This window comes from Sitophilus oryzae, unplaced genomic scaffold, assembly GCF_002938485.1.
Source record: "Sitophilus oryzae breed Bouriz unplaced genomic scaffold, Soryzae_2.0 scaffold_682_pilon_pilon, whole genome shotgun sequence".
Lineage (NCBI taxonomy): Eukaryota > Metazoa > Arthropoda > Insecta > Coleoptera > Curculionidae > Sitophilus > Sitophilus oryzae.
The window spans coordinates 5,310,343-5,333,178 of record NW_022147287.1 but is presented as its reverse complement, the minus strand read 5'-3'; the positions used below and the strand labels follow the sequence as shown (position 1 = coordinate 5,333,178).

General features: G+C 28.7%; 1 protein-coding gene and 3 long non-coding RNA genes across 5 annotated transcripts; all 4 read right to left on the bottom strand.

The window, feature by feature from the left end:
- Position 1: 1 nt before the first annotated feature.
- LOC115888003 lies at positions 2-5,386 on the bottom strand. The gene is made up of 10 exons (XR_004051180.1): positions 5,203-5,386; positions 4,877-5,145; positions 4,575-4,815; positions 3,995-4,198; positions 3,507-3,646; positions 2,736-2,911; positions 2,421-2,595; positions 1,267-1,445; positions 585-759; positions 2-79 (listed from the first exon to the last, which is right to left on the bottom strand). It is a non-coding gene; the product is annotated as an uncharacterized LOC115888003 (long non-coding RNA).
- Positions 5,387-5,504: 118 nt separating this feature from the next.
- LOC115888006 lies at positions 5,505-8,496 on the bottom strand. The gene is made up of 4 exons (XR_004051184.1): positions 8,283-8,496; positions 6,388-7,101; positions 5,858-6,132; positions 5,505-5,743 (listed from the first exon to the last, which is right to left on the bottom strand). It is a non-coding gene; the product is annotated as an uncharacterized LOC115888006 (long non-coding RNA).
- A 3,696-nt stretch (positions 8,497-12,192) lies between these two features.
- On the bottom strand, positions 12,193-14,054 carry LOC115888012. Of its 2 annotated transcripts, none has more exons than XR_004051189.1 (4): positions 13,976-14,054; positions 13,450-13,602; positions 13,017-13,152; positions 12,193-12,466 (listed from the first exon to the last, which is right to left on the bottom strand). It is a non-coding gene; the product is annotated as an uncharacterized LOC115888012 (long non-coding RNA). The 2 variants fall into 2 exon arrangements; XR_004051190.1 differs by lacking the exon at positions 13,976-14,054 and adding an exon at positions 13,828-13,961.
- Positions 14,055-16,352: 2,298 nt separating this feature from the next.
- On the bottom strand, positions 16,353-19,462 carry LOC115887998. Its single transcript, XM_030907577.1, has 2 exons — positions 19,211-19,462; positions 16,353-17,935 (listed from the first exon to the last, which is right to left on the bottom strand). The coding sequence occupies exons 1-2, from the start codon at positions 19,329-19,331 to the stop codon at positions 17,682-17,684; spliced, it is 375 nt and encodes a 124-aa protein (XP_030763437.1). The 5' UTR covers positions 19,332-19,462; the 3' UTR covers positions 16,353-17,681.
- Positions 19,463-22,836: the final 3,374 nt, after the last annotated feature.

Below are 22,836 nucleotides of genomic sequence, written 5' to 3'. Positions count from 1 at the left end.
AAAGTTTTTTGATGTCCATCATAATAATTGCAGATAGTACAGCTTGTGGATTTTTAACAGCAATTGTCCCAGCATATACCTAAAATTCCAAAAAAATATTAAGTAAATTTTTACTGTACTAATTTTTGAAGATTTTTGAAAACAAGATTAATAAAAAACAAAACAGAAATTAATCAAAATTATATTTATTAAAATATATATTTATGGCGTTTATTCTAGTAGTGGGAACTTTAATATATCGTCAAGGTGTGTGTGACGAGTTCTGCAATTTTAAACCATACAGTTTTGAAATGTTGACAATTTGGCGAAGGATTTTTTTTAAATAGTTAATTGTGTGTTGTAATCAGTATAAATTGTGAGAAAATAAATCCGTTAAGTATTTTATCCTGACTTTAAATTAGCGGACCCACGGAATCCGTAAAAATATGCAACCAGTAATACAGTATCAGTATTTTATTTTATCCTGCCTATTTTTAATAGTCGTTGGCTATTCTAATATTGGAGAAAAAGTGCTCGAATATTAGAAAATTTAAAAAATTTTCAAGCTGTCCAATGAAATTTTATAAGATAGATAAATAACTTACCATTGATGAAGAACTGGATCCGCTCTAACAGCGATTAAGTAACAGCAGTTCAAAATGGGTTTCCTCGATTTCTTCTGCACAAGTTTCATTCCATTTAAAGCTTTTTGATGTCAACCATAATATTTGTAGATAGTACAGCTTGTGGATTTTTAACAGCAATTGTCCCAGCATATGCCTAAAATTCCAAAAAAATATTAAGTAAATTTTTACTGTACTAATTTTTGAGATTTTTGAAAACAAGATTAATAAAAAACAAAACAAAAAATTAATCAAAATTATATTTATTAAAATATATATTTATGGCGTTTATTCTAGTAGTGGGAACTTTAATATATCGTCAAGGTGTGTGTGACGAGTTTTGTAATTTTAAACCAAACAGTTTAGAAATGTTGACAATTTGGCGAAGGATTTTTTTTAAATAGTTAATTGTGTGTTGTAATCAGTATAAAAATTGTGAGAAAATAAATCCCTTAAGTATTTTATCGTGACTTTAAATTAGCGGACTCACGGAATCCCTAACAATATACAACAAGTAATTCAGCATGAGCATTTTATTTTGTCCTGCTTATTTTTAACTGTTATTGGCTGTTCTAATATTTGAACAAAAGAGCTTGAATATTAAAAAATTTTAGAAATTTTCAAGCTGCTCAATGAAATTTTATAAGATAAATAAATAACTTACCATTGATGAAGAACTGGACCCGCTATAACAGCTATTAAGTAACAGCAGTTCAAAATGGTTTTTCTTGATTTCTTCTGCACAAGTTTCATTCCATTTAAATCTCTTATATGACCACCATAAATATTACTTGCAGCTAGTACGACTTATTAATTTCTAATAGCAATTGTCTTTTCGTATACCTAAATAAAAAATATATTAGGTAATTTTTTATTGTAGTAAATTTTTGAAGCTATCAGAAAACAGACAATAACATAAATTATCTTAATATTTGGAACTATGTAAAATAACAAATAAATAATACACATTTTTTTATATTAATTTGAGTAAGTTATAAAGAGTTATATAAAATTAAAAGAAAGACTTTTATTGATAACTTCAGAAATAATATAAAAATTGTAAATTTTCTTGATATGACAGTAATACATTATTATGACTTATTAATGCTCAAAAAATTAAATATCTAATTTACCAGATATATATATATATAAAAGTAAAACTAATATTTGGTTTGGTGGTAACTTAAAAAAAAACTATGCAACCAGTAATACAATCTTAGCATTGTCCATTTAATTTTTTTTCTATTTCTTGAGCTGGAACATTCATTAAAAAAACAAATTATAGGGTTTCTTGTCAAGTTTTAATATCCCCCATTTTATTGTTATAAATATGATACACTGCCATTTGACACCCACTTAAGTTATTGGTAGAAAATGTATATATTTTGTAAATAAGATACCCTGTAAATTTAAAAAAATAGATAAAAATAATATACGAAAAAAAAACACATAAAAACTTGAGTTAAAACCTTCTAATTTCTTTTTTTTTTCAATGAAAATTCTAGCTTCCCAAATAAAAAAAAAGTTAAAACTACCTGTTAAAATTTGGGACAAAATAAAATGCCAACACTGTACAAACTGCAGAGTACGAATATTCCGCAAAATTTAATTATTTTACAGAATTTTCAAGCTTATCAATGCCATTTCATAAAAATATATACAGGGTATTTCACATAACTAGCTCATTAAAAGTGTTTTACATTGAAATTTAGTCCAAATTAAACTAGTTATAGACTTTGAAAAATATATACAGTAAAAAACTTTTAATGAACCAGTTGTATGAAAATCTCTGTATATAAAATGATCAAAATAACTTACCATTATTAAAAGGCAACAGATGTCGAGCCCGACCCTGGTTCTATTAACTTTACATCCTGAAACAACTGACATTTTTCTGTATCCAATGAAAAATTTTCCTTCAACGCTGCAACATGTTCGTTGAGTTGTGACAGCAGCTGTCAAAATGTCCATTACCATCAATTTGTTCAGCTCACTAAAAGTACAAAAAAAATTAAAAGATAAAAAAAATAAAATAATAAAAAAAAATATGACGTCAGTTTGTTCATACTAAATTTATCATAATTTTCAACCTTGTCAAAGAAATTTAATAAAAAAAAGAGATAAATAGCTTACCATTGATGAAGGACTGCATCCACTCTAACAACTATTACGTATACAGTCTAAAATGGTTTTCCTTTATTTTTCCTGCAAGTTTCATTCCATTTAAAGCTTTTTGATGTCCACCATAATATATTATCTGCAACTAGTACTACTTGTTAACTTCTAACAACAATTGTACCGTTGTATACCTAAAATTGAAAAAAATATATTAAATATTTTTTATATCAATTTTTTTTAAACATAAAAAAATATATTAATATTCAAAACTATGTAAAAATATAAATAATAGCTATTTTTTATATCAATTTAAATAAGTCATATTAAACAAACAATAAACAATAAAGATCTTAGATAGACTTAAAATTAGTTAATTTTTTCTAATAAAAAATAATTATAATTAATATATTTGCGGTTTTAATGATCGAAAAAAATATAAATAAGGTATCTACTTTACTAAAAATATCAAAATAAAAAAAATCAACTTATATTTACTCGGTTTGTCATTTTATTGCGTGTATGTTAGTGGAAACTTGAATAATTATTAAAAAAAGATTTAAAAACTATGCATTTTTTCCAAGATCGCTGATATGCAACCAGTAATACAGTGTCTGTGTTTTATTTTGTCCCGCTTTTAAGTCTTTTTTATTATTGTTTTAGTTCACAAAAGAAAACAGAAATAGAGCCTGTTAATATTGAGCCAAAAGAGCTTGAATACGATGGAAAATTTAATATTTTTATAAGATTTTTAAATTTTATAAGAATAAGTTGAGAGGCATAACTTACCATTATTAAAAGGCAACATGTGTTGAAGTCAATCCAGTAAATGGCATTTTTCTGTGTCCATTAAAGATTATCCATTAAAACTGGAACTTGGACTTTAAACAGCTATCAAAACGTCCATTAATACCAATTTATATTGCTGACTAAAAATACAAAAAATAAATAAGTAAATTTTTATAGTCTGTTTCTTCACACATTTTGGAATAAAAAAATATGTTTTTTTTAATATGTTAGGTAGATATTAAAAAAATAAACGCAATAGTAACTCTTTAAAATATTGTCAAATATTCATAGATTTTTACAAAAAGAAAACATACTAAATAAAATTAAAATTGTCTGATACAAATTTGTAAATAACTACAAAGATTGAAAAAAATATATTAATATATTTTCAATCTCAAACTTATTTTACTTTGAATTTGAAGCCTACAATTTTGTAGTGAAATACAAAAATTGTAGCCTTAAATAATAAAAAAATAAAAATAACTTACCATTTTTATAGCTTAATGGTAATGGAGGCCAATCAATCTTAGTACTATTGATTGTATCTTGAAATTGACATTTGTGGACAAGTTTTTCACTATCGTTTCATTCAAAACATTTCTTGACATTCCTCAAACGTATGCACAGTAGTAACTTATTTGCAGATTTGTAACAACAACTGTTAACGCCCAGTACATCACTCGAACAGATATCTAAAAATTAAAATAAATAGGAAAAATTGTAGTATCAAATTAGATTAATTTAAATAAAAAAAAACGATAAAGATAATTTTCAAACGTTCGAGAAGCAGCCGCTATCTAAAATAAGGTTAGTTTTTGAATAGCAAATGTTGACAAAATGGTGAAGGATTATTAAATAGTTAATTATGTGTGTAAATAGTGAGAAAATAAATTCGTTAAGTATTTTATCGTGAGTTTAAATTAGCGGACAAGCAAGCAATCGATAACAATACCTATTAAAATATATGTATATAAATTCAAAATATTAAACTTGTAGATAATGAATATTTGTCATAATTTTCAAGCATTCCAAAAACCTAAAAAAAGAATATGATTTGTTAAAACTTACCATTTTTGAAAGAGATCTGTGTTGTGGAAGCCAATTTATGGTCCTGGTACTACTGCAGCCTAAACTAGTTTTTTATGAGCTTCTTCCCAGTTTAAATTATGTCAAAAGTTCTTTGGAGTTCCTAATAATTCATACAAGGTGTTATACCAGCTGCCATTTTACATTTCCACCAATAGATAGGCTTGTATAATACACAAATAAATGAAACTTGATGACTTGATGTCCAAAATATCAATAACATCTATAAAAAAATAAATGTTGTGATAAGTATTTATTTTTTGTAACTAAAAGAAAAAAAATACCTAAATACAGTTGCTCCAAATTTCATTCAAAAAATATACATTACTGCGAACAAAATCCTCCTCCTCTCCTCAAACATCTCCTATCTCCTTTCCTTCTATTTCACAGGAATCCTCTTCCATCTCCTCTGTCCTCTTCTATTTTCCAAGCCTCACCAATTCTTATTCTACTACTTATATAACTATCTTATACAAATTTCAGGCGTCTTACAAACATTTTTAAAAAAGGGGGAAAAGGGATATACAACAAACGACTACGCTAGCGCACCTACCTAAAAAACACTTTTTTAGTAAAAGAAAATGATAAATATAAAGTTATATAAAATTACCTGATGGCATCTAGAAGATGGCCCTAATCCTGCTGTTGTCCCCCCAAAAAATTCATTCCAAAGCAGTTTAGTACTAAAAAGATTTATGCAGGAACAAACTGAATTTAATTTTAGTAACAAAAATAAATTACTAATACTTTAATTCTCATTATAATGTAAAATTACATTATTTACTAATTTACGTTTAATTAAAAATCACTATTAAAAAAATTAAATAATATTGTCAATTTTAAAATAAGACGAAAAATAATTATTTCCAAATATAACAGAAAAACAATATGCTACCTAATTTTGTCTCTTTGGAGTTATTTTTTTATTACCCATTTATTATTGCTAAAAAACTTTAAAAAACTATTAAAGCTTTGTAAAACTATTAAAGCCTTGTATAGAGCAAGAAAAAAAGTAAAAATGAATGTAAAAATTGCAAATTAAGAAATGAGTACTTAATGGGACATTCTGTAAATGTAGAGAACCTAAAGTTACTGCTTTGGAACCACGACGCGAACCGACTTTTGAAGTTCTCCAAGCCATACCGTATCACCTGTAAGAGAAAAAAATAATATTAGAATATTTCTAACAAATACATATGCTAGAAGAAACAAAAAACAAGCTATAGACAACAAAAAAAAAACAATGTAAAAATATGAGAACTCACCATCGCATCTTGCTTAAGTTCATTTTCAGTCCCACCATAATAATTATACGGCGAAAAAAACAGTGGCGTCTCACTGCTATGGGGCACATCGAATGCCCCCAACTCCATGGATTTCGGTCGATCCTGTAGAGTTGACAATAAACACGTTTTCCAGGTATTCGACGGTGTCTGGAACAATCCGAATTTTTTTGGGACTGATCATATGCAGCATGTAGATAGAATTTCTGACTTCTTCAATCTGGTTTTTTAAAATCGCGCTGCGAACCCGAGTTGTCCTAATAAGATAAAAAATAAATTAGTTATATAAGTAATTACAAGTTAAATTAGAATTTAAACTTATATCTACTATAAGTTTTAAATAAGTTGCTCTAATTACTATACAAGTTATTCTACTTTAAATTGAAGCTCATGTATGTTGTAACAAAAAAACTAAAATATACAACACTTATATAAAAAGAAAGAAAAAAGTTATTTGGTAGAGAGTACAGTAAAAGTTTACAATTTAATGTAATATAAAAAAATAGACTTACTTTTAACAGGTTTAAGTTAGGCCTGGTTATGCTCGCCTCCTCCCGACATTTTCTGCCTTCAAAATTCGACGTGGGGCAGTCCAAGAGAAAAAACAAAAAAAATGTTTGCACGACCCGCCTGCGAGTGTGTGCTGGTTGCCTTCCTTATGCAGATTCGACCCTTTGGTCGACGATTAAGCCTCACCAGTCAGTTCCCATCCCAATTAAGCCGCCTCGTCTGGGGTCACCCTCGTCACCCGTCGGACAGACATCCACCGGGACCCCCTACAGGCGGACCCCCCTCATCATCTTCAATGTGTCCGATATCCCGCCCCCTGCCTCTTCGAGGGTCACGGAATACGTGCACGAAGAAGTCTCGGAGCTTGGGTGCCAGGTTGTATCCGGCCGAAGCCTCTAGCATTAGAACACCTAGCTCGTAAACCAGAGGGTGGTGACTCCCTTGGGTACCTCTGCATGCTACACAGGTCATCGATGCCCGAACATCAGGGTTAGGGGTGACCCAAGAAGTCTCCTCTCTTGGGGAAGGCCGCGCCGCGCTCTGGAGTCATCTTAAGCCGGGGATCCACACCGACAAAAACACTGTTAACCAGCCGCATCAGCTAACGAAATTCACTAATGTTGAATTAGGAAATTTTATTAACCAACACAGAGAGCTAGCAATGCTCGTGTGAGTGGGGAAGGAGTGTGTGGTGTTGTAGTATTAATATAACGCGCCTAAAAAAAGAAAAAATATTGGAATACCTATAAAAATATTATCGAACACCTATAAAAATATTACGACAATATATAAATAGGTATATTTATTTTAAATGAAAAAAGAGATGCTCCTCAGCAATATTTTATAAGATTTTTCCTTCATTATTATACCAAAAATGTCAAAAATATAAAGATGTTATATGACATAGAAAAAAAGAATATAAATTTAATGAATATAGTCAAAATTCAAAGAATTTCCATGATGTAACACATAAAAAAATAAAAATACACAAGGTGTTTTTAGAGTTGTAACATATTATTTAGAGCTAAAAGTTAAACCTACAGTGTTTCAAATAAATAAAAAATATTAAAGTTATATTTTTTTTAACAATGAGATATCCTATATATATTATTACATTTTTAGTTTCTACTATGAGGACACAAAAACGTTCGATCAAAATTTACCTCAAAATCATACTGACTGTTTTTGAAATATTTTAATTTTTATAAAAATTCAATAACAATTGATTTATTTCTTCAATGCAAATTTACAACTAATACTGAATTAGCAAAAATCATTTGTCAACATTAATACTATTTTTTAACATGTAATATTACATAACGCGCTTTAAAAAAGAAATATATTTTAAAATAGAAAATGCTGAAACCTAATATATGTAGGATTCTTAAATAAAAAAAATACGTAATAAAATTCCTAATGAACCTACCTATTTAAAACGTAAATACAAAAAACCTATATACTCATTCAAAATATTATTAAAATGCGCCCCATATTATATTTTTAAAAATAAAGAAAACTCCAAGTATGTCCTATAAAAAGAAATTTAAATTAAAAATAGCAATTTAGAAAAAATCAAGACATCGAATTCAACAGGCGGCCATTTTATTTAAACATTCCTTGACCGAAAAAATTAAACAAAAAATCAAAGATACATTACGTAATTTACCAAAAACGTAGTACTATTTTACCCTTATGCAACACGCAGTATACAAAGTATCGAAAATACATAGTTTTACATACTTATTTATTAATCTACGTATATTATTTAAACAATATTCTTAAAAATTAATAACTTAATGGGGAACATTGAGAAGAAGGCAGCCATGATGGATATTGCGAAATCCAAAAATTTTAAACTAAAATATCCCAAAAAATACATAAAATTATGGGTACTCACTTTTTCAGGAGGCTAAGCAGGGCACTAGTAACAGATTACGCATAAATTGTGTACACTAAACGCACTTTTTCGTGAGAAAATTAAAAAATCCATGCAACCGACGAGAGGACGTGCGGATCCTTCGATTGCAAACGACAAAAGGAGGACCGGCGTTGCCAGATTGAAGTCATTCGTAAAATTTAAGCTGCTCATAAAATTAATTTATTTATTACTAATAAAATTGTTTATAGGAAAATTCTTCTAAATTAAGCTTAATTTTGTTTTCAAAAGTTATTATTTACTCAATACGTTCCACTGATATCGTTTTTTTACGTAAGGTAAAACATTTATTGTCATAAATAATAAGAAACAAATAAGTAATTATAAACATAAACACACAAAAATCATGAAATAAACATAAAATGAAGCTGTTTAAATACATTTTTAATGCTATAGATACATCGAAACCAAGAATAAAGACTATAATGTTAGTACGTAGTTACAAGAAGAAATAAAAGAAATTTCTACAAAACAACATTACTAGTACTTGTTTTATTAAAAATATATAGAAATGGCCCTTACTATCGTGCCAGTGATCAATTTAAACTAATATAATTTCACAAAAATCATACAGAGAAAAAGATTTTCGGCATTTTTTAACAATCCGACAACATCGAACGAGAATAAAATTCAAAATCTCTACGTGACCGAAACTGACCAATCACGATCGAGTATTTTTTGCTCTTGGATGCCTCGATTTTAGCTTTTTTTTAATAAACATGGATGGTTTTTATTAAAATTTCAGTAGAAATGCTTCTTAAATTATTTAAAAGATTTGTTTTTATTTGTATTTATTCCCTCCAGTATATATATATAAAATATCATACAAAACTTATTTTATATTGAAATTATCTGGTACGCACATAATTAGATAAACTATGAAATCATGCATTTCTTTAATATTTTAATAAATTATTAAGAAACAAGTGTTTTTATTCAATAAATATCCTTTAGTTTTATAAGAAACTAATTCTATATAGTTAAATAGTAAGAAATATGAGACAAATTATATAAAAAAATTGTAAAAAAATAACTTCAAAAGTCTTTAACTTGACTCAACGTTGACAGCTCTTACCGGATGTATCTGTTCAACTTTTGACGCCACAATTTGCAAATTTGAAATTTAATTAAACTGAAAAATCCTTTATTAAAATTATGGGTTCTCGTGCATAATATGTTTTTGATATATAGTATTACATAAAGTTCTTTGTCATTCCCATTTTTTTTAAACTACGCATTTGCTAATGTCTTGTTCTCGTTGTTTAATTTTAGGAAAGGTAAACACATATAGTTATTATAATTTTCAGATACATTAGCCAGGAAAAGATCTACTAGAATTTATTTTTTTAGTCTTGTTTTTGAAACTTTTTTTTCACATCAATAAAAATTTTGTTTTGATTTTTGAATGTCTGTATTTGTCATGCTATTCTAAAAGACTGGGAATTATGGAGGATTAAAATCACTTTAAAAACTTTTTGTTAGAAAATGTCATTATAAGTGTTCCTCTTCTCAATTCTGTATAGAAAATTTTAAAGTTTTGATGTACCTAAAAGGTACCAGATCCTATTTATCCTTTGTCTGCCTATGTATTAACATCATATTAACATTTTTTACCTCTATAAAAATAAATGTTAATTTTTGTTATATCAACTTTGTTTATGTCCCAAAACGACAGGTAAGAATTTTTAATGAGTGTGATAGAGAAGAGAGAGCGCTAAAAAAGACAGAGACGGAGAATATGTTCTAAGAAATTCACATAGATGGCGCCAACGCAGAATTAGTTTAGCTTTTGATATATAGAGGGCGCCAGAAAATGCGTTAGTTGAGAAAGTAATAAACAGATGTCGCTACAATAATTTTTAGTACCACTATTACAACATAGGTGGCGCTCGAGATATAAAATATAGGAATCTGTTTGCCGGCAAGTATTTAAAGTGCGCCATCTATGAACGTAAAATTAAAGCATTAATTTAAAAGGTTGGGTGAAAAAGCTGCTAAATATTCTTATTTTAGAGTTTTAAGTAAAGTAAATATTTGAATAAATTAATTTTTAATACATTCTGCGATTCTTAAAGATTCTTTAAAACATTAATTAGAACCAACAAGATAAAAATTAATTTAAATAGTGTGCAATAATGAACAACTCTAAAGTATATGGCATTTAATATGCTTTGAGAAATAGAAATATTCATATAAAAAGTTGGTATTTCGCTAAAAACTCAATAACTTAATTACCTCCAATTTTTTTTAGTTTTATATTGACTACTGTTTATGATTAGTTTCAAAAAAATTACTACAATCACAGATAACATAGTAAAACCACAGTATAAAGAATAATTCTCAAAACACAATGTTATGTGTGCTATAAATCGGGGGGAGTCACAATAAAAGAAGTGATTAATTAAAAAAAAAGCGTCATACTAAGCATGATGGAATGAATAAGAAATATACAGGGTATTTCTTTAAAATTTTCAACATTTTTTTTAATAAATTGTTATAAAACACAGTCCTATACGGGGTGAGTGTTAAATAAGGGTAAATATTTTTAGGGGTGGTATATGTCGACGCCAGGAACACGTCTATGAGACTTTCTGCGCATAAAAGTTGTTGAAAATCGTGCATTTTCTTTTAAATTTTCCTGTATATTTTAGAAAACTTTTTGGAACTGCACGTCCACCGCAAATTTTCCCACGGTATAATTTCTTAATTTCTGATATAACATACGATGGAAAAAAACGGCGTCAGCGATGGCTATGAAATAAAAATCGCTGTCATTTCACATGTAAAATTAAATGGGGAGTGTCCTCAGAGTGGAATGCCATTGATGTTCATTTCCAAGCCAACTGAACGCCGTTTTTTTTTCGATCATACGGTATTACCATAGTTACAGCTATACTCTATAGTTACGACACTAAAATAAGGGATTTAAATACAGAAAAAATCTGGTGGCTCTCAATACTTTTTATAATTTATTATATTAATTTATTAATATTGGCACTTATTTAAGACACGTTCTGTACATATATTATTTTAAGGTCTTGTTTTAAACTTGGTGAGTATAACAATATGATAGAAATATATTTATTTGATAGAAAATTACATTCCAAATAAAATTAAGCTTTTGACATTTTCTCTTAAAAAATAGTAATTTAAATTTCAATCTAGAGTGCCATGGCTGTAACGACTAACTTTTAATTAAAGAGCCAGATAAACAAGTCATAAGAGTGAACCACAAAAAACATCCGGTATAGGTCATATTATATCAATCAAATTCTACATTAAATTATATAAAAATACATACATACATACCGAAATTACTTATCTTAATACCACTAATTACTAATATTATTATCAGAATTTATTACCTCAAAAGAAGAGTTACAAAAAGAAGAGTTAAGAAGAGGATAAAAGAAGAGTTACCTCAGTTTTACTTTTACATTTTTTAAGCCTTTTAATTTCAAGAATTTTAAAAGATTTTTTAATAGGCGCATTCACCATTTCGTCAAGAAGAATTTCTGCGTTTTCTGAAAATGCTTTTTATACTTATATACTTATAGCTGTGCTGAATATAGCATGGTACGTAGTAATATAGTAAGATAGAATATAGTAAACAGAGTGTTGGCATAACTCGTCCGTTAGAGACAAAAGTTGGCCTGGACATGGTGAATGACAACGCCAATTTTTTTCTTCAATCAGTATGTTTTTCTATTCAAATTCATAGTTTAGGCAATAATACTTAGTAAATAACGATTCAGGTATATTATGCTACACAATATTAGACCAATAGCGAATTATACCGTATGATCGAAAAAAAACGGCGTCCAGTTGGATGGGAAATGACAATCGCTGATATTTCCCATATAATTTTACATATAAAATGACAGCGATCTTCATTTCAAAGCCATCGCTGACGCCGTTTTTATTCGATCATACGGTAGTATTGTATATGCCATGAAAAAACGGTTATTTTTATTTCACTGTTTTTTGCAGTAATATTTACAGAATATTTACCTGTAGTTACTTGTTCAACAATGTTTGCACTATATCTTCTGCTGTTTGAATAAACAATTAGCCAATCATTGTCCTTTGACTGTTTCTTATTCCATTAACCATTTCATTAGACAACCCTTAATAATTATGGAGTCCTACAAATAAAGATACTATAGTATCTAAATAATAACATAAGAGTTTTTTTTAATATGGAAAATGGAGGGAAGGATAAATAACATTTAATAATTTTCCTTATATTACTCTTCACCATACTATGAAATAGGTAGTTGCTCTGGTCTGTAAGTTAAGATATTTAACTTAAATAATTCATGTTGTTTTTATGTAATAAAATAGATATACATATAATACACAGTTGGCTTGGGTTGGATATCTAACTTTTAAAGAAATAGATTAAATCATAAAAATTTAAAGAAATATTTAATAAATTATACTTTCTGGAAATACTTTTTTTTAAACTCCTGAATGTATATGCAACCAACAATACACGTTATATGTAAAGCAAATTGAATGTATTTGTATTTAAGTGTGCTTTCAAATACAAATTTACAAGTAATGCAATTATGCAATACTAAATATATGTTATTTTTATCACTAAAATATTATCATAGATTTATGATGCATTTTTTCCACATTTACACAAAGCAACTGTTTATTTATATTGTAATAAAAGTAAGAAATCTTTACCTGTTTGATGGTCCATCATTCGATTTGCAAATACAAATAATTCCGGGATGATTTCAGTTAATTTTGTAAAGATATTATGTAGCATTTTGCCCTCTTCCTTGTGTCCATAGAAAATGACTCCAATTTTATATCTATCCTGTGAAATTAAAAAAATATTAATAAGTATTAAGATCGTCATAGACATAAACAAATTTAAAAATAAATATTAAAGAAAGGTCATTATATATATTTATAATTACAGCATTCGAGCAATTACATAAAGGTAGTCAATAAAGTAAGAAAATATTATAGTAAATCAGTAATTAGCTTGAATAAATGATACTGCCAAGATACTAGAATTAATTTTAATTAACAACTTCACTACGACTGAAATAAATGATGATTATACTGAAAACAAATTGCTTCAACTATGGTTTTACATTCTTTTACTTACCTTAAACTGAATCAATGATTGACTGATCCCGATAAAGTTCTATTAAACTACAACAGTCTTCCTACGTAACTTCATTCGTCCTTAAAAGATACTGTTCTACGAAAATTGCATTTTATTATAGCCCAGAATCCTTTGTAAGTATTAGAATGATCCCTATAAAACAATAAAAGATATAGATATGCTGTAATAAATGTGTATTAAACCTTTAAATGACTTTATATTAAACTTATGTACCTCTACAGTTCAAATCTTTTATAAGACATAATTACGACATTGCAATGAATAGTATTATGTTTTATATTTTATAGTGTGTACTACGTGAGTGTTGAATTTTGAGTCAACTTTATGAAAAAAAATGAGGAGAAAGTGAACTCTTACATGAGATAAACATTCAAATTCAAAGGAATGATTTTTTTCTTATTATTGTGTAAATACCCATTTTCCATCAACTGCGATATTCTCAAGTACTGTAGATGTGCTTGTGTATTACATAACTATATATTTATCCTTTGTCTGCGATATTTACCTCTATAAAAATAAATGTTAATTTTTTTATATCAACTTTGTTTATGTCCCAAAACGACCGGCAAGAATTTTTTAATGAGTGTGAGAGAGACAGAGAAAGCGCTAAAAAAGGATAAACTTATGCAACGAGTGCGAGAGAGAAAACTTAGACAGAGACAGAGAATAAGTTCTCAGAAATTCCCATAGATGGCGCCAACGCAGAATTAGTTTAGCTTTTGATATATAGAGGGCACTAGATTATGCGTTAGTTCAGAAAGTAATAAACAGATGTGGCTGCAATATTTTTTTAGTATCACTATTGCAACATAGGTGGCGCTAAAGATATAAAATATAGGAATCTGTTTGCGGGTAATTATTTAAGGTGCGCCATCTATGAACGTAAAATTAAAGCATTAATTTATAAGTTTGGTCAAAAAAGCTGCTAAATATTCTTATTTTAGAGTTAAATAAAGCCTTTAACAAAGCAAATATTTGAATAAATTAATTTTTAATATATTATGCGATTCTTAAAGATTCTTTAAAACATTAAGATAACCAACAAGATAAAAATTATTTTGAGAAATAGAAATATTCATATAAAAAGTTGGTATTTCGCTAAAAACTCAATAACTTAGTTACCTCCAATTTTTATTAGTTTTATATTGACTACTGTTTATGATTACTTTCAAAAAAATTACTACAGTCACAGATAACATAGTAAAACCACAGTATAAAGAATAATTCTCAATTCTGTGCTAAAACACAATGTTATGTGTGCTATAAATCAGGGGGAGTCAAAAAAAAAAGCGTCATGCTAAGCATGATGGAATGAATAAGAAATATACAGGGGATTTCTTTAAAATTTTCAACAGTTTTTTTGAATAAATTGTTAGAAAATACTGTCCTATACAGGGTGAGCGTTAAATAAGTGTAAATATTTTTAGGGGTGGTATATGTCGACCCCAGGAACACGTCTATGAGACTTTTTGCGCAAAAAAGTTGTTGAAAATCGTGCGTCTTCGTTTAAATTTTCCTGTATATTTTAGAAAACTTTTTAGAACTGCACGTCCACCGCAAATTTTCCCACGGTATAATTTCTTAATTTCTGATATACCATACGATCGAAAAAAAAAACGGCGTCAGCGATGGCTATGAAATGAAAATCGCTGTCATTTTACATGTAAAATTAAATGGGGACTGTCCTTAGAGTGGAATGCCATTGATGTTCATTTCCAAGCCAACTGGACGCCGTTTTTTTTTCGATCAACCGGTATTACCATGGCTACATCTTTACTCTATCTCTATAGTTAAGACACTAAAATAAGAGATTTAAATACAGAAAAAATCTGGTGGATCTCAACATTTTTTATAATTTATTATATTAATTTATTAATATTGGCACTTATTTAAAACACATTCTGTACATATTTTAAGTCCTTGTTTTAAACTTGGCGAGTATGACTATTTGATAGAAATATATTTATTTGATATATTTCAAAATATTTCAATCTAGAGTGCCATGGCTGTAACGACTAATTTTTAATTAAAGAGCCAGATAAACAAGTCATAGGAGTGAACCACATTTAAAAAATCCGGTATAGTTCATAATATATCAATCAAATTCTACATTAAATTATATAAAAATACATGCATACATACCGTAATTACTTATCTTAATACCGCTAATTACTAATATTATTATCAGAATTTATGTTACCTCAGTTTAACTTTTACATTTTTTAAGCCTGTCAATTTCAAGAATTTTAAAAGATTTTTTAATAGGCGCATTCACCATTTCGTCAAGAAGAAATTCTGCGTTTTCTAAAAATGCCTTTTTACTCATATACTTCTTATAGCTGTGCTGATAGAATATAGCATGGTATAACGATATATTATAAACAGAGTGTTCGCATAACCCGTTCGTTAGAGACATAAGTTGGCCTGGACATGGTGAATGACAACGCCAATTTTTTTCTCCAATCAGTATGTTTTTCTATTCAAATTAATTGTTTAGGCAATAATACTTATATAGTAAATAGCAATTCAGGTATATTATGTTACACAATACTGGACCAATGGCGAATTATAGTATTGTGTATGCCATGAAAAAAAAACGGTTATTTTTATTATAAATTGTTTTAATGTTATCTGTGTTATAAATCAGGGGGAGTCACAATAAAAGGAGTGATTAATTAAAAAAAGCGGCATATGGAATGAATAAGAAATATACAGGGTATTTATTTAAAATTTTCAACATTTTTTTTAATAAATTGTTATAAAACACAATCCTATACAGGGTGATTGTTAAATAAGTGTAAATATTTTTAGGGGTGGTATATGTCGACCCTAGGAACACGTCTATGAGGCTTTTTGTACAAAAAAGTCGTTGAAAATCCTGCATTTTCTTTTAAAATTTCCTGTGTATATTTTAGAAAACTTTTTAGAACTGCACGTCCAACGCAAATTTTCCCACCGTATAATTTCTTAATTTCTGACACACCATACGATTGAAAAAAAAACGGCGTCAGCGATGGCTATGAAATGAAAATCGTTGTCATTTTACATGTAAAATTAAATGGGGAATGTCCTCAGAGTGGAATGTCATTGATGTTCATTTCCAAGCCAACTGGACGCCGTTTTTTTTCGATCATACGGTATTACTATGGTTACAGCTTTACTCTATATATAGTTACGACACTAAAAGGGATTTAAATACAGAAAAAATCCGGAATATTAATAAATTATATTAATTTATTAATATTGGCACTTATCTAAGACACATCCTGTAAATATTTTGAATCCTTGAGACCCTCAAAATAATAATGACAAATGATAGTATGTCATTCGATTCAGAGTGTCATTTTCTATCGAATAAAGTAAAAAAATACCGAGGGTGCCATTTAAAAATCAAAAGTTGTAGTTATTTCCGGTGAAACAGGAAGTAACCGAAAACAATTCAGTACGTCAATCAATCCTAATTTATGTCATTTATGTCCGTTTTTTTACCTATTTTAGGTTTACTGTTCTTGGTATCAGTAACCCTCTTGATTATGCCCATTCTAACAAAAAAATAATATATTTTTATCCCCCCTGTACATACCTATTAAGGTTTTAATAATTTAAGCGTTACAGGGTGTCTCCTAAAAGTGGTGGACGTTTTTTAAGTATTAAATTAAGAAAAAGAGAAAACATAATTCTTATATTTTGACACACCCTAGGCGTCATTCGACGTCCTATTTACTTAATCTCTGATTGGCAGATGGGACAAGAAGCTATACAGTGTGTCTCAGAAATAAGTGCAGATATTTTAACTGGTAGTATATTTCGACCCCAGAAACACGGCCTGAGTGTTTCTTGCGAAAAAAATTGTTGAAAATTTTAAATTTTTCTTGACTTTGTGGTGTCATGTATTAGTTTTGAATCACCCTGTACAGTAATAGATATATAAAGAATCCGAAGAAATTATGAAAATATCGTTGATTTAAAAACCTTGGTGGAAATATAACTTTTGCACTTTCTACACAATTACCAATAAATTAATAACAAAAACATCCAGCATTTATCAATTCAGACAATTAAAAAACTATTAAGTACTTAATAAAATTAATCTAAAAACACTTTTTTTTGTCAATAATATTCGCGTTTCACTCTAACAACATCTTTTTGGTTCCTGTGCCCAAAATTTCACCAAAAATCAATTTACCATCAGCTCCTTCCATCTATCATGGTCATCCATTATTAAAGCATCCATTTAAATCGTTCAGGTAGATCCCAGGTTGCAGCAAGCCGGAGGCGTTGTTGCCGATGTGCGTGAAATTGCATTGCAGAAAGGAATAATTTCCGCTGAATGTGTTATCGAGGCCTTGGTGGAATGTTTGACCTAGGTTTTCATTGAGCTGAGTGATTTTGCGAGAAATGTCGCTGAGTTCGAGCCGTAGCTGGTCCAAGGAACGGTCAGCTACAAATTTCCCAAGTAGAAAACCTGGAAAATGAAAAAAAAAACATACTGAATTATTTTTTATAGACTATTTTGTATAGTATGAACCTATGGTATAAACTGTTTCTTAAATAATATATATTTTCCGCAAACTCATACCTTTACGATCAAAAAAAATGGTGTCTTTATTTTTTTAACGGCTTTTGCTGTCAGTTGGCCTTAAGCTTGTATTTTTATATATTTTTTTAATTTTGTGAGGATTTGTGTCTGGGAACGTTCTATCCTTTCCAATCTCTCTATAATTAGTGTTAATTATTGATTAGTTTTGTGTGTTAATTTTTAGTAAAAGACATCCAGAGTTTGACCTCGTCAAAATTATTATCGAAAAAAACATGTGCCATCTGTCTTGTGGAGATTCTTGGCGTAAAATAAGATTTATTTTTCATATCAACATAGGTCGGATTCTGCTTTAATTCGTAGCTACAGGGTGTTAAAATCTTAATAATCTTTCGATTTATTATAATTTTATTCCAAGAACTTTTAATGATTCGAATGGAATTTTGAGGGTAAAAATTACTATAAGTGCTACATATTTTAATGCTAGAGAAGTGTCGATAAATTCAGCAGAGACGTGCATATGGGTTATCAGTGGAATATATTTAAAAAAAAACATGTGCGCCACTGACTTATTTTCTTTTGATATCAAAGTTGTGTATACCGTTTAATGTCAATTAAAAGTTATCTCTTGATATTTTGTTGAATTCGGTCTCCTTGATGAGATAAACGCAATTTTATTAATCTGAATTAATAAAATTAAAATAAAAATAAAATTAATTTATATATTTTACCTAATTTATTATTAAATATTATTATTATTAGTTATTATTACTATTAGTCCAACCAACGGCAATTTCAAATTAAAAAATAATGGTATTTAAGAAAATTACCAAAAACCTAGTTTTAAAAAATTTTAACATCCTGTAACTCTAAATCTATACCCATGTTTAGGAACTTTTCTTCATATTTTTTGATGAGGAATCAATGAGTATTTATTTAAAACTTTTTTAGTTAATGATTTTAATTTTTTTTAAAGGTTGCTATTAGACTTATTGGATCAAGACAAATTAACGCGTAAAATTGCGTTTATCTCATCAAGGAGGCCGAAATCGACAAAATATCAAGAGACAACTTTTAATCGGCATTAAACTGCTTACACTATTTCGCTAACAACAGAAAAAAAATCAGTGGCGTACATGCTTTTTTAGAGAAATATTCCAGTGATAATGTCGGACATGTCGTTCCTGTAAAAATATGTCTTACCTCCTAAAATTGCGAAAAATGCCACCGTCAACAAAAAACTACAACATAGCCTTTTTGTAACGAACTCTGAAGAGTTTCCACCCGCTCTTCTACTAGTTTCCACGCTGAGTATCCGCTGCATTTTCCTTAAATTTTCTCTAAATTTTCCACTCACAAAAAAAAAACTTTTTTTTTAATTTTTTGACTTTGTACTACCGGAAAAACTCGTCTGTGATCGTTGACATTTTTCAGATAGTTATCTTAAGGCGCGCAAATTCGTACTGCCTGAGCTCATTGAGAAAACTCGTGTGAAAATCGTGTAAATTTTCCGCGGAAATTTGGTGCGTCAGGTACGCGGGAGAGTTTCGCGCGGGACGACAGATTAATTTGCGATAATTTCTTTGTAAATTTTATAAATATTTTTGATAGTCATCGCCAAGAAACTAAGTTTAACAATTCCACTATTAGACTCGCACAGAAATAAATTAAAAATAAAATATAATTGCACTGAAAACAAACTATTTTTTGCTTGTATCTATATTGTATATTATAACAGAAAGGTCCACAGACTTTGAGATATAGGAAAAATCAAGTCCATTTAGCGTGTGTCGCAATTTTCACACCTTAAAAAATATTTTTTTTATAGCTATAGCAACTGCAGCGACTATGAAAAAAGCTGTGTGGTTTTCATAGAAAATAAGGGCACCTGTAATTCATTTGAGAATGTTATAAATCGCTAAAAGAGGTTTCAAATCTCTTGGATTTCTATTGATATTAAATAAATTTTATTAAAAATTGAACTAAAATTGTTAGTATCATTAAAAACAATTCAAATTCAAAAATTGTATCAGTCAAATTCCCTCATTTAAGGTGAATATTTAAGTAAATATAAATACAGCTCATTCTAAGCTCTACTTATCTTTAAGGAAAATTTAAATCATTGGTGTAATTGGGCCTTAATGTCATTTCGAATGAATAATAGTATTAATAATGTACATTATAATAATAATAAATTTTATATCATAGTGTGTATTAAAACTACTAAAACACTTTTAAATTGATATTATATTAACAACTATTGTTTTTTTTTATTAAAAAATAACGTATTAAATAAGTAACAAATTTCTCAATCAAAATATTTGTGGTCCTGAAAAGGACCTTTGTTTTCCCATGTTCGTCAAGGTAGGTAATGGGTAAACGGTAAAAAAACAGGATACTGAAATTTAAAAAATTACAAAAATTGTTCAAAAATGCCTCCCTCTTGCATTAAACAATAACCAAAGCGATCATAAAATCCCCTGCTCACATTGGATAACATATCAGAGGTGACAGTGTCAAAGGCATTACATATTTTCTGCCTTAACTGCTCCAAGTTTTGAATTTCTTCATGGCCGTAAATTTTAGATTTTATGTACCCCCATAAAAAGAAATCATTCACCGAGAGATCAGGTGAAATTAAACGCCAGTCTAAACAAAACTGTCATTTTTGAAAACTTGTCAAAATTTGGACACACGCTAAATGGACTTGATTTTCCTGTCTCGAGGTCTGTGGACTTTTCTGTATATCTATATTGTACACGTTTTTTTAACTCAAAAATATCAGAACGTCAACGGTTTTTAAGGAGTGTGTCGGCAGATCTCGCCAAAATTATCATCGATTGTCATTTCTCAGCCGTCTACGACGCCGTTTTTTCTAGATCATACGGTATTTTAAGCGTGCCATGAATTATAAATCTATACGATTCCAAACATTTGGCGAAAATACATTAAATATATTATGCTTAAATACTCTAGAACTAAAGTTTAATGTTTTCAAGATACAATATATATTCTCGGTATTTTACAGTGCTTTTATACATAGTAATATTATTTATTTCACACAACTATAACAGAAAATATATAGTAGAATTATCATCAAAAAGCAAACCTGTCCAATATCCTTGCCAAGTTTATTTTTAATGATAACATTCTCTAAATTAAGACCCAACTAATTATTCATAGACATAGTACAGGGTGATTCAAATTTGCCGCCCTGGGTATTCACCCAAGGAAATTTAGAGAATAGAAAACAAGATAGAGATATATAAATGCTTGTTATATAGAAAGTGTTTAATTAAAACATGTTTATATTAAAACTGTATAGTTTCAGACAAAAAACAGTTTTTGATAACGTCACATTTGTCATTTTTAAAAACTTTGAAGAGAGATATGTACCAATAAATATTTCTTAACCAGTATTTTCTGTATTCTATAGAAAATATTTGCATTTTTGTTTAACATTTTTCTGTTATTATCTCAAGGCTCCAAGTTTGAATCACCCTGTACATTTCGTTTACTAGGTATTCCATTCTGACAGTGAAATAACAGACAACTGATGCAAAACTAAGTATATATTTTTTAGCTTAGTGGATTTCCCATTCCGAAAATACTATAGAGTCATATATATTCTATACCGACTGTTTTTTGAAATATAACTATTTCTAGACAAAATTTTATGCAACAGCAGAAAATAATATGTCTCTATTATGTTTATTTTTATATTTATCCTTGGACTTTCGTTGTAAAATATATGAAAATAACTTTGTTTCAAGGAATAGTTACAGAATTAACACTGGTCGAGTCATTAACACTTTATTCTATTTTGCGTCTCAAAACAATATACAGGGTGGCGCACCTCATTCGCCTCGGTTGATTATACGCAAATGGAAAGATGTAGCAACAAGATATTTTATGGGTATACTAGAGTGTATCAGCGATTTCGTTTGCGTCGAATTAATCATTTGTAATGGTGAAGATAAAGCAAAGCAAGAATTACCATTACATACAAACTGGATAAAATTTTCTCACATTTATGTCAGCATGAGAAAAAACAATATGGCGATATTATTATATAACTTGGTAATATTTGAGGGGTAGTTTCATCTCCTTGGAATTTCCCAAAAATAAGCTTTTTACGTCAAGCAGTTTAAGCAGAATCGTGGTTAATCAATTACCCAACTTTTAGGAACACCCTGTATGATTTTTTTAAAAATTTCAAAATATGTAAAAAAACAAAATAAATTATGCGTTTCCAACCGTTTTCCCGAAAGACTAGCCGTTTTTTAAATAACAAATATTGTAATATTTGAGGAGCGTTTTCACCCTCTTGGACTTTGAGATTCGAGAAACCCCTCCTTATCGAACCTCTACACCCCACAGTCAATCCGTTAGTTAAAAATCAGCTTTAAACGTCAAGCAGTTTAAGCAGAATCGTGATTACTTAATGGTCATATTTTATGAAACACCTGATGTATAAATTTATAAAAAATCTTAAAATATGTAAAACAACAAAATAAAATATACGTGTTTAAGAGTTTTTCCGAAAAACTCACCGGTTTTTAAATAAAAAATATTTTAATATTTGAGGGATAGTTTCACCCCCTTAGAATTCGAGTTTCGAAAAATCCCTTCTTATCGAACCTCTACACCCTAAAGTCAATCTGTTTTTCAAAAATCAGCTTTTTACGTCAAGCGCTTTAAGCAGGATCGTGATTAATCAATGACCAGATTTTTCGAAACACCCCTGTATACATTTTTAAAATATCTTAAAATATGTAAAAAACAAAATAAAATATACGTGTTTAAGCGTTTTTTCGGAAACTTGACCG